General features: G+C 70.2%; 1 protein-coding gene across 3 annotated transcripts; it reads right to left on the bottom strand.

Annotated features, from left to right (window-relative positions):
- Nucleotides 1-61: 61 nt before the first annotated feature.
- Nucleotides 62-15,046, bottom strand: TFR2 (transferrin receptor 2). 3 transcript variants are annotated; one of them, XM_037888771.2, is made up of 19 exons: nucleotides 14,981-15,042; nucleotides 12,572-12,621; nucleotides 12,188-12,401; nucleotides 11,596-11,791; nucleotides 11,021-11,161; nucleotides 10,697-10,808; nucleotides 8,948-9,070; nucleotides 8,485-8,601; nucleotides 7,799-7,938; nucleotides 7,024-7,196; nucleotides 6,579-6,698; nucleotides 6,206-6,288; nucleotides 5,817-5,880; nucleotides 4,658-4,725; nucleotides 4,176-4,252; nucleotides 2,767-2,851; nucleotides 2,379-2,606; nucleotides 1,194-1,334; nucleotides 62-1,011 (listed from the first exon to the last, which is right to left on the bottom strand). In XM_037888771.2, the coding sequence occupies exons 2-19, from the start codon at nucleotides 12,602-12,604 to the stop codon at nucleotides 769-771; spliced, it is 2,358 nt and encodes a 785-aa protein (XP_037744699.1). In that variant the 5' UTR covers nucleotides 12,605-12,621; nucleotides 14,981-15,042; the 3' UTR covers nucleotides 62-768. The 3 variants fall into 3 exon arrangements, with proteins under 3 accessions (XP_037744699.1, XP_037744700.1, XP_043393549.1); XM_037888772.2 differs by lacking the exon at nucleotides 12,188-12,401 and having other exon boundaries at nucleotides 14,981-15,046; XM_043537614.1 differs by lacking the exon at nucleotides 1,194-1,334 and having other exon boundaries at nucleotides 14,981-15,040.
- Between the last annotated feature and the right edge of the window lie 56 nt (nucleotides 15,047-15,102).

The raw sequence follows: 15,102 nt of genomic DNA, 5'->3' as shown, positions 1-15,102 counted from the left end.
CCCTGTGCAAGGGAAATCTGGAGGGGGGGTTCAGGGTCCCCTGGAAATAGACACAGGGAGCTGTAGCATCCATTTTTATTGAGCTTTCGGGCTCCAGGGGTGGGGTGGGTGACACCTGCCCAGCTGGACCTGGCCTGAGGGGGACCCCCCCCCACATTAGGGCAGGGGGAAATCGGACACATAGATAGGCTAGATAGAGAGGTCAGGAGTGAACCCAGGAGTCCTGGCTCCCAGCCCCCCCGGCTCTAACCCACCAGCCTCCACTCCCCTCCCTGAGCCGGGGAGAGAACCCAGGAGTCCGGGCTCCCAGCTCCCCCTGCTCTAACCCACCAGCCCCCACTCCCCTCCCTGAGCCGGGGAGAGAACCCAGGAGTCCTGACGCCAGAGGCTGCAGCCCCGTCGCTCTGGGGATGGATTTATTGGGGGGTGCTGGGGGGGGGGACCGCGGTGGGGAGCCGGCCCGTGATTGGTTCCTGGGGATGCTGAATGTCCATGGGGGGGGGGTATAGAAGCTGGTGCTTCCAACAAAGGGTTAAATCTATCGCGTAGCAATAAACGAAACCATTTATAGTGGGCCCTGCCACTGATAAATTAACGGGGGGGGCAGCAGGGCTGGGGGGGGTCAGAGAAAGGGGTGACCCTTGGGTGCAGCTCTGGGGGGTAGGCGAAAGGCCGGGTCCCCCTGGGCGTGGGGGGCTCGGTGAGGAGCCGGAGGGGGGGGATCCCGGGGCAGGGGACGCCCCCCGGGGGGGCACCCGGGGGCGGGGCTCAGAAGTTGATGTCGACGTCCCAGACCTCCCCGCTCAGGGCGTTGGCCGCCCCCTGCAGGGTCCAGGTGGCCAGGGCCAGCTGGCGCCGGAATCGCCCCTCGTCGAAGCGCCCGGGGGCCGCCCGCAGCAGCCGCAGGTGGGCCAGCAGGGCCCGCAGCGTGTGGGGCCCCCGCCCGTGCAGCACGTGCCGGAAGGGGGTCTCCGTGGCCGCCACGTAGGGGGACAGGAAGTAGAACTCCACCTGGGGGGGGCGAGAGGAAGGGGGGGCTGTTAGCACAGTCTGGACCCCCCCCCGCCCGAATGCAGCAGGGGGCAGGCGAGGGGTAATTGCAGGCGTCCGCGCAGCAGAAGGGCGCATGCACCGGGGGGAGGGGGGTGCATGCACCGGGGGGGGGACGATGCAGGGCCCCCCCCGCGGCTCACCCTCATGATGCGGACGTTGTGGAGCCGGTTGAGGCGCTCGTCCCGCTCCTCCGAGCTGTAGATGTCCCGCCGGAGCTTCTCGGCCGCCCGCGTGTAGTCGCCCCGGGCCGAGTACAACCACTGCAGGGTCAGGCCGCGGCTCTGGGGGGCCGGGGCGGGGGGCTCAGTGGGGGCGGGGAGAGACGCAGCCCAGCCCCCAGCCCTCCCAGGGGCCTTCTGACCCCCCCAGCCCCGCATTCTGCGCTCCCGGACGTGTGCCCCCGCGCCCCTCCCCGAGCCGGGGAGAGAACCCAGGAGTCCTGGCTCCCTGCCCCCCCTGCTATGACCCCCCAGCCCCCACTCCCCTCCCAGAGCCGGGGAGAGAACCCAGGAGTCCTGGCTCCCAGCGCCCCCTGCTCTAAGCACCAGCCCCCACTCCCCTCCCAGAGCTGGGAAGAGAACCCAGGAGTCCTGGCTCCCTGCCCCCCCCACTCTAACCCATGAGACCCAGCTCCCCTCCCCGAGCTGGGGAGAGAACCCAGGAGTCCTGGCTCCCAGCCCCCCCCACTCTAACCCATGAGACCCAGCTCCCCTCCCCGAGCTGGGGAGAGAACCCAGGAGTCCTGGCTCCCCATCTCCCCTGCTCTAACCCCCCAGCCTCCACTCCCCTACCAGAGCCAGGGAGAGAACCCAGGAGTCCTGGCTCCCAGCGCCCCCCTGCTCTAACCACCAGCCCCCACTCCCCTCCCAGAGCCGGGGAGAGAACCCAGGAGTCCTGGCTCCCAGCGCCCCCTGCTCTAACCACTAGCCCCCACTCCCCTCCCAGAGCCAGGCAGAGAACCCAGGAGTCCTGGCTCCCAGTGCCCCCTGCTCTAACCACCAGCCCCCACTCCCCTCCCAGAGCCGGGGAGAGAACCCAGGAGTCCTGGCTCCGCGCCCCCCCTGCTATGACCTCCCAGCCCCCACTCCCCTCCCAGAGCCGGGCAGAGAACCCAGGAGTCCTGGATCCCAGCGCCCCCCACTCTAAGCACCAGCCCCCACTCCCCTCCCCGAGCCGGGGAGAGAACCCAGGAGTCCTGGCTCCCCGTCCCCCCTGCTCTATCCCGCCAGACCCCCCTCCCCTCCCAGAGCCGGGGCGATCGGTGGGCAGGCCCGGATCCCCCTGGGGGCGGCTGGGGGGCTGGACCCCCCCCCCCGAGGCCGTACCTTGAGCTCGCTGCTGTAGGGGTTGAGCTCCGCGATGCGCTGGAGAAGGACGTCCCCGTAGGCGCCGAAGTCCAGGGGCAGCAGGTGGTCGTGGGTCAGGCGGATCAGCAGCTGCCCCACCACCTCGGCCACCGACTTGGCCACGGCCGGCAGCCGCCCGAAGAGCATCCCGTTCAGGTTCTCGTAGGTGTCGTCCTGGGTGTGCAGGAACGGGAAGGGGCGGGCGTCCTGCGGGGGAGAGGGTAAGACCAGGGGGGCTGGGGGTCAGGAGTGGGGGGCACCGGCAGAGCTGGGGGGGGCAGGCAGGGCTGGGCTGGCAGGGGGTCGGGAGTGAGGGGCACCAGCGGGGGGCTGGGGGTCGGGAGCGAGGGGCGTGGGGGTCTCTCACCTCGACGAAGGAGAACTCCACGGCCGGGACCCCCGCGAAGGCGGTGAAGGGGTAGGCGCTGCTCTCCATGGCGAGGGGCTGGATCCTGGGGGGGCAAGAGGCAGGTTCAGAGTCCGGGAGAAGGGGGGGGCGCTGGGGGTTCCCCCATTGTCCCCCCCAGGGCTGCCCCCCCGCACAAACCTTCCCCAGGGGGCTCTAACATCAGGGACTCCCAGTCCCAAACAGCTCAGGATTTTGGGGGGCGGCAGCAGGATCTGGGGCAGGCAGGAGATTCCCCCCCACTCAGTGTATGGGGCTGGCTGGTGCACGGGGTGTGGGGGGATCAGAGCGGGTCAGGGGCTGGGGGGATTAGGGGTCAGCAGGGGCGAGGTAGCCCTGGCCAGATTGGGGGGGTCAGAGGTGGGAGGTCAGAGGTTAAGGGGCATGCGTGGCCAGGGCTAAGCCGAGATGGGGGGTGCAGTGGGGCAGGTGGCCCACGCCAGCTGGGGGTGGGGCAGAAGCAGCTGGGGAAACCTGCAGCTAATTAGGGCCAGGCTCGTTAGGAGCCAGGCGGGAGGCAGCTGCTGGGGGCAGCCCAGCCGAGGGCGGGCCGGCTCCCAGGGGTCGCGCCGGGGCGAGAGCCGTGCTGGGTGGGCTCAGGGGGGCATGGCCAGGGAGGAGCCAGATTTTGGGCTGTGACTGGCCCCTCCGGCACGGCCCGGGACTCCCGGAAGGGGGGTGAGAGGGAAGTGGGGGGCACTGCCAGGGGGCAGCAACGTGGGGCCGAAGCCGTGGAGAGGGGCAGACGACGGGCCGGGCCAATCCCCGGAGCGACCAGCAGGAGGCGCCAGCGGGGTGAGACCTGCACCGTGACAGGGGGTCAGAGGCTACGGGGCGGGGTCAGCGTGAAAAGGGGGCGGGGCCAGCGTCAAAGGGGAAGGGTCAGCAAAGGTAGAGCGTATTTAAGGTCAGAGGTGAAGGGTCACCATTGGGTAAGGTCAGTGCATGGAAGGACGGGTCAGAGGTGACAGGTCAGAGGTGAAGGGTCACCGCTGGGTAAGGGCAGGGTCAGAGGTGACAGGTCAGAGGAGAAGGGTCACTGCTGGGCAAGGTCAGTGCACAGAAGGACGGGTAGGAGGTGAAGGGTCAGAGGTGAAGGGTCACAGCTGGGTAAGGGCAGGGTCAGAGGTGAAGGGTCACAGCTGGGTAAGGGCAGGGTCAGAGGTGACAGGTCAGAGGTGAAGGGTCACCGCTGGGTAAGGGTGGGGTCGAGGTGAAGGGTCACCGCTTGGCAAGGTCAGTGCACGGAAGGACAGGGGTTGGAGGTGAAGGGTCAGAGGTGAAGGGTCACCGCTGGGTAAGGGCAGGGTCAGAGGTGACAGGTCAGAGGTGAAGGGTCACCATTGCCCTGGGGGCCGCGCCCCACTTACACCTCGCTGGCCCAGCGCCGATCCGGGAACGTCACCTGCTCGTAGAGACTCTGGCCGCTGCGGTTCGGGCTGTCGACCTGGCGGAGGGAGGAGTCACAGGTGACCTTTGAACTGTAACCCCCGACCTTCCACCCTCAGAGGGGCCTATATGGCCTGTGACCCCGCACACCCCACCATTGCTAGACCCCTGACCTTTAACCCTTCACCTTTAACCCTAAATGAACCTTCCCTGAGCTCTCACCTCTGACCTCCCCCCACTCTAACCCACCGGCCCCCACTCCCCTCCCCGAGCTGGGGAGAGAACCCAGGAGTCCTGGCTCCCAGCCCCCCCTGCTCTAACCCACCAGCCCCCACTCCCCTCCCCGAGCCGGGGAGAGAACCCAGGAGTCCTGGCTCCCAGCCCCCCCCTGCTCTAACCCACCAGCCCCCACTCCCCTCCCAGAGCCGGGGAGGGAACCCAGGCATCCAGGGGTGCCCCTCACCTGTTTGAGGATGTTCTCGATGAGGCTCGTCAGCAAGGGGCTGGTCTTGGCGTGGAATTTGTCATCTCCTGACGGTCAGCGGAGGGGAGAGAAACCGGTCAAGGTGGGGGCAGGGGGTCCAGTGGTGGAACCTCGATTCCCACCCCACTTTGGGGGGGGTGACATGCCCCTCCCCCCATCCCCTGAGGGCTGAGCCCCAACCTTGGAGTCACTCCCTCCCACGGACCTTCATAGAGTTAGGTCTATAATAGAGAGGGGGAAACTGAGGCAGACAGTGCCTCCTCTAACTCACTAGCCCCCACTCCCCTCCCAGGGCTGAGGAGAGAACCCAGGAGTCCTGGCTCCCAGCCCCCTCTGCTGTAACCCACGAGGCCTGTGACGAAGCAGGACTGTTCTTAATGTTTCCTCTGAATAGTGTGGGGGTGCCTCAGTTTCCCCTAGGCAGTTCTTAGTATCTAGGGGGTGGGGTAAGGGGGTGTGATCGTTGCAGAGCCCTAGAGGGCAGGTGTGGGCAGGGGTCTGGACACAGAGAATGGCCGACACCCTGTTTCCTGGCCCTTTCCCCCTGCGAGGTGAGAGCTAAAGGGCTGGAGAACAAAGGAATCCGGTGACCCCCTGGCCCGGGAAAGGGACAAAGCCCAGAGGAGGGGGGCTGGAGGGAGTTTCAGTTGGGGGCTGGCTGGGGACGAGGAGTGAAGGGCAGACGTGGTTGTCTGGCTCCCTGCCCCCCAAAATGGACCCAGCTGAGGGGTCCGGTTCTCTGCACCTGCAAGCTCTGTGTTAGACCATGTTCCTGTCGTCTAATAAACCTTCTGTGTTACTGGCTGGCTGAGAGTCCCGTCTGACTGCGGAGTTGGGGGGCAGGACCCTCTGGCTTCCCCAGGACCCCGCCTGGGCGGACTCGCTGGGGGAAGTGCAGGGAGGGGCAGAGGAGGCTGGAGGCTCCGGGGTCAGACCCAGGAAGGTGGAGCCGGGGGAGCTGTGTGTCCTGCAGACAGGCTGCTCACAGAGAGGAGACCCCCCCAGAGTCCTGCCTGGCTTCATGGGGAGCAGGTCCAGAGCATCGCCCGGGGACCCCGTGACAACTTAACCCACCAGCCCCCACTCCCCTCCCAGGGCGCGGCAGAGAACCCAGGAGTCCGGGCCCCCAGTCACGTACCTAGCACAGCGTTGTCCAGGCTGATGTAGGCCACGGCTTTGAGGTGCAGCATGCTGAGATACCCCTGGTCAGGATGGGAGGTTTCGGGGGGGTAAGTTGTCTGGGGGGGTCCCAAGTCAGCAGCCCCCCCCCATCTCATCAGTCATGGTAGCTGCTATTCCCCCATCGAACCACCAGGGGGAGCCCAGAGCCTTCTGACTCCTGACAGCCGGGGAAGGAACCCAGGAGTCCTGGCTCCCAGCCCCCCCTGCTGTAACCCACTGGCCCCCACTCCCCTCCCAGAGCTGTATTTTGGCTGGGGGGAGGGGACGGGACTGGTAAGCCCCTGTAGGTAGAAGCCCCTCCCCTCGCCCCCAGCCCCGCAGCAGGGACCCAGGCGTCCGGGTTACCTCTAGCCATTCGGTGGAGCCGACCTGCCCGAAGTCCTCTGCGTCCCAGCTGGCGAAGAGCAAAGTGCGCCGGAGCTGGAAGCCTGGGAAGGGAAATCGACTGAAGTGGGTGGGGGTGGGGGGCAGCTCCTGCCCCCCTCCCCCGCACCCTGAGAACCCAGGAGTCCTGAGGGCCCCGGGGAACTTTCAGTGCACCCCTTTAAGGCGGCCATCTTTTTAGACAGGCTGCTGAATATTCCCCTCTCTGCTCTTTGGGGGAGCGAGGTCCCCACCTGATGGCCCGGGTGGGTATGACAGGGGAGGGGTGTTCCCGTGTGGGGCCGGCCCCGCCCCCTGCCCCACCTGGTGACAGCCCCGCCCCCTGCCCCCTTACCGTTGCGCACCATGGCGGAGAAGGTCCGGGCTAACTCCAGCAGCAGGGCCGTGCCGACGCCCGACCCGGCCGCCCCCGGGCCCAGAGAGTCCCGCTGAGCCCCGATGATCACGTAGTGATCTGTGGGGCGAGGGAGCCGAGGTTAGGGGGAAAGGAACGCCCCCCGTCCCCGCCCGACAGCCCCGGCCACCGCCATCCCGCACGCCTGCCCCCCAGGCCCAGCCCCCGTCCCCACACAGCTCCCCCCCAGGCCCAGCCCCCCATCTCTCTCTCTCTGCCCCACTGCCCCATTCCTAGGCCCCCCCCAGGTGGCCACCCCACTACAACCCACACACCCAGCCCCCCCAGCCCAGCCCACTTCCTGTCCCCCGCACCTCAGTTCTCCCCCCTGTTCCTCCTCCCACCCCACAGAGCCCCCCGCGCCCCGTCCCCTCCCCGGCCTCACCCGGTTCAAATCGCCCCTCGAAGGAGCCGAAGACGTTACTGATCATGGTCGAAGTCTTGACACTGTTCACCTGGAGGTGCACCCGGACGCCTGGGTCCCCAGGGCCGAGGCGATACGGGACCTCGGCCAGGCGGCCCTTCCAGTCCCGTGGGGCAGCCAGCCCTGTCAGCTTACTGGGGGGGGGAGAGAGGGTCAGACCCTCCCAGAGCCAAGGAGAGAACCCAGGAGTCCTGGCTTCCAGCCCCCCTGCTCTAACCCACCAGCCCCCACTCCCCTCCCAGAGCCGAGGAGAGAACCCAGGAGTCCTGGCTTCCAGCCCCCCCTGCTCTAACCACCAGCCCCATTCCCCTCCCAGAGCCGGGGAGAGAACCCAGGCGTCCTGGCTCCCAGCCCCCGCTGCTCTAACCCACCAGCCCCCATTCCCCTCCCAGAGCCGGGGAGAGAACCCAGGCGTCCTGGCTCCCAGCCCCCCCTGCTCTAACCACCAGCCCCCACTCCCCTCCCAGAGCCCAGGAGAGAACCCAGGAGTCCTGGCTCCCAGCCACCCCTGCTCTAACCCACCAGCCCCTGCTCCCTTCCCAGAGCCGAGGAGAGAACCCAGGAGTCCTGGCTCCCAGCCCCCCCTGCTCTGACCCACCAGCCCCCATTCCTCTCCCAGAGCCGGGGAGAGAACCCAGGCGTCCTGGCTCCCAGCCCCCCCTGCTCTAACCCACCAGCCCCCATTCCCCTCCCAGAGCCGGGGAGAGAACCCAGGCGTCCTGGCTCCCCCCCTTACCTGAGGAGGCGGGCGGCCGTGCTGGCGCTGATGGGGTGGGCCGGGATGCGGGGCAGCCCCGAGGACTGGATGGGGGGGAACTGGGTGTGGTTGAAGGAGGGGAAGCCGGGGGTGTAGGGGTCGCCAGTCCCCATGTGAACCTGCCGGGGGGGGGGGCAGAGACAGCGGGTGAGGGACGGAGGCTTCGCCCGCCCCACCTGCTCCCTGCCCCACTGAGCTCGACCCGTTTGCTTCCAGGTCGTGGCGAGAGACGGGGAAAGAGCCCCCCCCCCGGGACCCGACCCCCGACCCGCCGCAGAGCGCGACCGGCTCCAGGTACGTCCGGAGATCTATCAGGTAGCCAGTTTTGAAGCGCTTTCGTTCGGTCGAACCCCCGGGCTCACGTTCGAGCTCCCTGCGGTCCCGGCGCCGGGGCGGGAGCACGCTGGACGCGGGCCGGTCATCTCGTTAGAGAGAGAGAGAGATCGTTAGCGTGACGGGATCCGTGTGGGGCAAATGTCGGGACGGGCGTTAATTATGTGTCACACTGCTGCAATTCGTTATGCATCGGGGCCTGAATCAATCGCTCCGTTAGCCTACCGGGGATCGATGTCCCCCCCTCCTGGGTCCCTGCTCCCCTTCCCCTGCCCCCCACATCCCGTGCAGACCCCTCCCCACTCAGCCCCTCCCTCCGCACCGGCACTCACGTGTCCGTAAACCGCCCGGTTCTGGGACAGCCCCGCTTTGCGCAGATCCTGGGGGATGTCCCAGGGGTCAGGGTAGATCAGCACCCCCCGGGCCTGGGCAGCGTCTGCGTTTGCCACCTGGAGGAGAGGAGAGAACCCAGGAGTCCTGGCTCCCAACTCCCCGCCTCTGTCTCTAACCCACCAGCCCCCACTCCCCTCCCAGAGCCGGGGAGAGAACCCAGGAGTCCTGGCTCCCAGCCCCCACTGCTCTAACCCCCCAGCCCCCACTCCCCTCCCAGAGCCGGGGAGAGAACCCAGGAGTCCTGGCTCCCAGCCCCCACTGCTCTAACCCACCAGCCCCCACTCCCCTCCCAGAGCCGGGGAGAGAACCCAGGAGTCCTGGCTCCCAGCCGCCCCTGCTCTAACCCACCAGCCCCCGCTCCCCTCCCAGAGCCGGGGAGAGAACCCAGGCGTCCGGGCTCACCTTCTCTGCGAAGCTGATCTGACCCACCCTGACGATGACCAGGTGGCCCTGGGGGTTCACCCCCTGCTGTCCCAGGACATCGAAATCCTCCTGGCGCCCGTAGTTGGCGTAGACCAGCCCCCCCTGGGGAGAAAGATGGGGTTGAGTGGCGGGGGGGACACCCCCAAAACCAGCACCCCCAGGAGCAGAGAGAGGGCTGGGGAGGCTCCAGAGTGGGGATGGGGGGCAGGATGGGAGGAGGGGAGCGGAGGTGTTACCGTGGCGTTGCCGGGGGCGCTGTAGAGGCAGTGCCCGGGGGAGGCGGGGCGTCGCCGGGGGCCGTTACCGTGGCGTTGCCGGGGGCGCTGTAGGGGCAGTGCCCGCGGGAGGCGGGGCGTCGCCGGGGGCCGTTACCGTGGCGTTGCCGGGGGCGCTGTAGGGGCAGTGCCCGGGGGAGGCGGGGCGTCGCCGGGGGCCGTTACCGTGGCGTTGCCGGGGGCGCTGTAGGGGCAGTCCCCGGGGGGGCGGGGTGTCGCCGGGGGCCATTACCGTGGCGTTGCCGGGGGCGCTGTAGGGTCAGTGCCCAGGGGAGGCGGGGCGTCGCCGGGGGCCATTACCGTGGCGTTGCCGGGGGCGCTGTAGGGGCAGTGCCCGGGTGAGGCGAGGCGTCGCCGGGGGCCGTTACCGTGGCGTTGCCGGGGGCGCTGTAGGGGCAGTGCCTGGGGGAGGCGGGGCGTCGCCGGGGGCCATTACCGTGGCGTTGCCGGGGGCGCTGTAGGGGCAGTGCCCGGGGGAGGCGGGGCGTCGCCGGGGCCGTTACCGTGGCGTTGCCGGGGGCGCTGTAGGGGCAGTGCCCGGGGGAGGCGGGGCGTCGCCGGGGGCCGTTACCGTGGCGTTGCCGGGGGCGCTGTAGAGGCAGTGCCCGCGGGAGGCGGGGCGTCGCCGGGGGCCGTTACCGTGGCGTTGCCGGGGGCGCTGTAGGGGCAGTGCCCGGGGGAGGCGGGGCGTCGCCGGGGGCCGTTACCGTGGCGTTGCCGGGGGCGCTGTAGGGGCAGTCCCCGGGGGGGCGGGGCGTCGCCGGGGGCCGTTACCGTGGCGTTGCCGGGGGCGCTGTAGGGGCAGTGCCCAGGGGAGGCGGGGCGTCGCCGGGGGCCGTTACCGTGGTGTTGCCGGGGGCGCTGTAGGGGCAGTGCCCGCGTGAGGCGAGGCGTCGCCGGGGGCCGTTACCGTGGCGTTGCCGGGGGCGCTGTAGGGGCAGTGTCCGGGGGAGGCGGGGCGTCGCCGGGGGCCGTTACCGTGGCGTTGCCGGGGGCGCTGTAGGGGCAGTGCCCGGGGGAGGCGGGGCGTCGCCGGGGGCCGTTACCGTGGCGTTGCCGGGGGCGCTGTAGGGGCAGTGCCCGGGGGAGGCGGGGCGTCGCCGGGGGCCGTTACCGTGGCGTTGCCGGGGGCGCTGTAGGGGCAGTGCCCGGGTGAGGCGAGGCGTCGCCGGGGGCCGTTACCGTGGCGTTGCCGGGGGCGCTGTAGGGGCAGTGCCTGGGGGAGGCGGGGCGTCGCCGGGGGCCGTTACCGGGGCGTTGCCGGGGGCGCTGTAGGGGTAGTGCCCGGGGGAGGCGGGGCATCGCCGGGGGGCGTTACCGTGGCGTCGCCGGGGGCGCTGTACGGGCAGTGCCCGGGGGAGGCGGGGCGTCGCCGGGGGCCGTTACCGTGGCGTTGCCGGGGGCGCTGTAGGGGCAGTGCCCGGGGGAGGCGGGGCGTCGCCGGGGGCGTTACCGTGGCGTTGCCGGGGGCGCTGTAGGGGCAGTAGATCTCGGGGTCCTCCAGCGCCAGTCTCTCCAGGACATTGCCCTGCGGGTCCAGCTGGTGCAGGAAGTTGGGGTTCACCCTGCGGGGGGGACAATGGGGGGGGTCAGAGCCCAGCCAGCCCGGCCCCCCCCTTTTCCCCCGGGTGCCTCATCCCCCCTCCCCGACGGGTCCCCTCTTCTGCCCCCCGTTGCCCCCCAGCCAGCCCGGCCCCCCCTTTCCCCCCGGGTGCCTCATCCCCCCTCCCCCACGGGTCCCCTCTTCTGCCCCCCGTCGCCCCCGCCCCGGTCAGACCTGTCCGGGCGCTGCAGGCCGACGTAGTGGGTGTCGGTCCAGGCTCGGTCCAGCCCGTACGAGGTGAAACTCTCCAGCACCTTGTGGGTCAGGGCGTCCATGCGGGGCGAGCCGGGGGGGTGGGGGCCCTCGCTCACCCACCTGCGGGGGGGGGGAGAGAAGAGGGGAGGGCTCAGGGGGCAGCTGGGGACAGGCGATCCCCCCCACCCTCCGCCCCTCTAGCGAATTGGGGAGGGGGTCCCCGGTGTTTTTGAAGGCGGAGGGGGGTGTCTCTGAGGAGGGATGGTGCGGGGGGGCTGAGTTTCAGGGTAGGGGATTTGGGGTCTCTGTGGGGGGGGGCTCAGAGAAGGGGGGGACCCTGTGCTGGGTGGGGGTGAGGGGTGTCTCTAGGGGTTGTGGGGGGGATCCATGGGGCGGGCTTCCTGATGGGGCAGGGGGTGTCCCCGTGGGGGGCTCTGTGGCGTGGGAGGGGTCTCCGTGGAATAGGGGGGCCCGGTGGGAGGCTCTGCGGGACCATGGGGTCCCCGTGGGGAGGGGGCTCTCGGGGGGGGGCGGGGGGATCTGGGGGGGCTCACCGGATGGTGCTCTCGATGCTGTCCTCCCGCAGGTATTTCTGGAACATTTCCTTCAGGTCGGCCCAGTAGAGGGGGGGCCCCGGGACCGGCGACTCGTCGGCCGCCCCCTCGTCGCTCACCACGGCCAGCAGGTCGCCCCGCAGCCCCGCGCACGACGGGCAGCTGCCCCGCAGGGCCACGTAGCCCAGCAGGAAGGCTGCACGGGGGGAGACGGGGCGTGGGCACGGGGGGCACGGACACGAGGAGGGGAGGGGGGCAGGGCTCTCGGGCAGGAGGCGGGGCTATCTGTGAAGGGGCGGGGCTGTCCGTCGGGGAGGCGGGGCACGGGGTCAGGGGGTAGGGCTGTGAGCTCAGGGGGCGGAGCTCTCAGGCCAGAGGGCGGAGCTCCGGGCCAGGGGGCGGGACAGTGAAGCAGGGGCAGGGCTCTCAGGCCAGGGGGCGGGGCTGTCGGGCCAGGGGGCGGGGCTGTTGGGCCGGGAGACAGAGCTCTCAGGTCAGAGGGCGGGGCTTCTGGACCGGGGGCGGGGCTTTCAGACCAGGGGGCGGGGCTCTTGGGACAGGGCGGGGCTGTCGGGCAGGGGGCGGGGCTTACCCACAGTGAAGATGAGCAGGGCGCTGAGCACCAGATAGGTCAGGGCCTTGGTCCGGTCCCGCGGGCCGGGGGTCACCAGGGCGGCCATGTCCCCGGCCAGCGTCTGCTCCTCCCCCTCGGCCACCTTCAGCTCCAGGCCCCCGGCCCCCTCCCCGCCCGGCCCCTCCACGTTCCGGTAAATGGTGTAGGAGCGTCGGCCGGGCCGCTCGCCGCCCTGCGGGGGAGACGGGCATCAGCGTGGACGGGGCTGGGGTCAGGAGCGAGGGGCACCGGCGGGGCTGGGGGGGGCTGCGGGTCGGGAGTGAGGGGCGCCAGGGGGCATGCGCCGTAGGGGTCTCTCCCAGACCCTGGGGAGCGGGGAGAGGATTCGAACCCAGGCCCTACCGCACGGCGGAGCAGGAACCTCAGCGTCTCCATTGCAGCCTCTTCGCGTCCTGGGGAGAGAGACAGGCCCCGGGGCTGATCAGGGAGAAGTCAGGAGGGTTCCCCTCTACCTGCCCCCCACAGAACAGCAGGGGGCTGCGGGTCAGGAGTGAGGGGCTGTGACGAAGCGGGACTGTTCTTAATGTTTCCTCTGAATAGTGTGGGGGTGCCTCAGTTTCCCCTAGGCAGTTCTTAAGTATCTATGGGGTGGGATAAGGGTGGGATAAGGGGGGGGCTGGAGGGAGTTTCAGCTGGGGGCTGGCTGGGACATGGAGTGAAGGGCAGATGGGGTTGTCTGGCTCCCTGCCCCCCAAAATGGACCCGGCTGAGGGGTCCTGTTCTCTGCACCTACAAGCTCTGTGTCAGACCATGTTCCTGTCGTCTAATAAACCTCCTGTGTTACTGGCTGGCTGAGAGTCCCGTCTGACTGCGGAGTTGGGGGGCAGGACCCTCTGGCCGCCCCAGGAGCCCGCCTGGGCGGACTCGCTGTGGGAAGCGCACGGAGGGGCAGAGGAGGCTGAATGCTCCGAGGTCAGAGCCAGGAAGGGGGAAGCCGGGTGAGCTGTGTGTCCTTCCCAGAGAGGAGACTTCCCCAGAGTCCTGCCTGGCTTCGTACTGCACAGGGGAAACTGAGGCACCCCCACACTATTCAGAGGAAACATTAAGAACAGTCCCGCTTCGTCACATCGGGCAGGGCTGGCCTGCCAGGGGGCTGCGGGTCGGGAGTGAGGGGCACCAGCAAAGATGGGGGGGGCAGGGCTGGCCTGGCAGGGGGCTGCGGGTTGGGGGTGAGGGACACCGGCAGGGCTGGAGGGGACAGGGCTGGCCTGGCAGGGGCTGCGGGGCAGGAGTGGGGGGCACCGGCAGGGCTGGGGGGGCAGGAATGGGCTGGTAGGGGCTGCGGGTCGGGAGTGGGGGGCACCGGCAGGGCTGGGGGGGCAGGAATGGGCTGGCAGGGGCTGCGGGTCGGGAGTGAGGGGCACCAGCAGAGATGGGGGGGGGCAGGGCTGGCCTGGCAGGGGCTGCGGGTCGGGAGTGGGGGGCACCGGCAGGGCTGGGGGGGGCAGGAATGGGCTGGCAGGGGCTGCGGGGCAGGAGTGAGGGGCACCGGCCGGGCTGGGGGGGGCAGGGCTGGCCTGGCAGGGATGCGGGTTGGGAGTGGGGGGCACCGGCAGGGCTGGGGGGGCAGGAATGGGCTGGTAGGGGCTGCGGATCGGGAGTGGGGGGCACCGGCAGGGCTGGAGGGGCAGGAATGGGCTGGCAGGGGCTGCGGGGCAGGAGTGGGGGGCACCGGCAGAGATGGGGGGGGCAGGGCTGGCCTGGCAGGGGCTGCGGGGCAGGAGTGAGGGGCACCGGCCGGGCTGGGGGGCGGGAGGATGGTTTGTTTTTCCCGTTAGCCCGGGTTCAAAGGCTGATGTGGCCGATCGATTGGCCCGGCTGGCGCCGGCCTGCTGGGGTCACTATGGGGGGAGCAGGGGCCGGCCCCCCCCCCCACCACATGAGCTGGGGGAGGAGCTGATGGGAGTGGGGGGCGATGGGGGGGAGGGCACCTGGGATTGGTGGGGGGCAGCTCGACAAGCTCTGTCCCCCCCAGGGGAGCGGCGGGGGGGGAAGCTGGGGAGGAGGTCCCAGGCCGAGGCTGCCGGCTCGGGGCCCTCGGGGCTGGGAAGGGCCGGAGCCTGGCTGGGGTGATAAGAGCCGGGGGTGGGGGCGGGGGGCGCAGCTGGGAGCTGATACCGCGTCCCCCAGAGTCACGTACACACCAGCCCCCCCCATTCCCGCCGGCGCCCCTCACTCCCGACCCACAGCCCCCTGCCCTTCCCAGCCCTGCCCCCCCCATTCCTGCTGGCGCCCCTCACTCCCAACCCACAGCCCCTGCCCTTCCCAGCCATGCCCTCCCCATTCCTGCTGGCACCCCTCACTCCCGACCCACAGCCCCCTGCCCTTCCCAGCCCTGCCCCCCCATTCCCGCTGGCACCCCTCACTCCTGACCCGCAGCCCCCTGCCCTTCTCAGCCCTGCCCCCCCCAGCCCTGCCAGCGCCCCTCACTCCCGACCCACAGCCCCCTGCCCTTCCCAGCCCTGCCGGCACCCCTCACTCCCGACCCACAGCCCCTGCCCTTCCCAGCCCTGCCCCCCCCATTCCCGCTGGCACCCCTCACTCCCTACCCACAGCCCCCTGCTAGCCCAGCCCTGCCCCCCCCAGCTCTGCCGGTGCCCCCCACTCCCACCCCGCAGCCCCCTGAAAATCAGAACTCCCCGTAAAAGGGGTCTCCCCCCTGGCTGGGCTCGGCCAGGCCGTTGTGGGGGGTTTATGGGGTTCTCTCAGGACACCCCCCGCCGTCTCCCTTCCCCCCCCAGGGACACTCACGGAGCCGGTGCCGGGTGCTGGGAGCTGACAAGCTGCTGTTTGTGTCTGATACAAACCCGGGCTCCCACCCAGTGACACCCAGCCCTCCTCCCCCGCCGGGACCCACTCCCAGCCCCCCCGCC

This window comes from Chelonia mydas, unplaced genomic scaffold (assembly GCF_015237465.2).
Source record: "Chelonia mydas isolate rCheMyd1 unplaced genomic scaffold, rCheMyd1.pri.v2 scaffold_60_arrow_ctg1, whole genome shotgun sequence".
NCBI lineage: Eukaryota > Metazoa > Chordata > Testudines > Cheloniidae > Chelonia > Chelonia mydas.
This window is presented reverse-complemented; position numbering and strand designations above follow the sequence as displayed.

Coding starts and splice junctions, on each gene's coding strand:
- TFR2 (XM_037888771.2), bottom strand. CDS start 12,604: ATGGAGACGCTGAGGTTCCTGCTCCGCCGTGCG. Junction 11,792..12,187: donor CCTGCTCATCTTCACTGTGG/GTAAGCCCCGCC, acceptor CCCCCCGTGCAG/CCTTCCTGCTGGGCTACGTG. Junction 8,602..8,947: donor AGATCAGCTTCGCAGAGAAG/GTGAGCCCGGAC, acceptor CCTCTCCTCCAG/GTGGCAAACGCAGACGCTGC.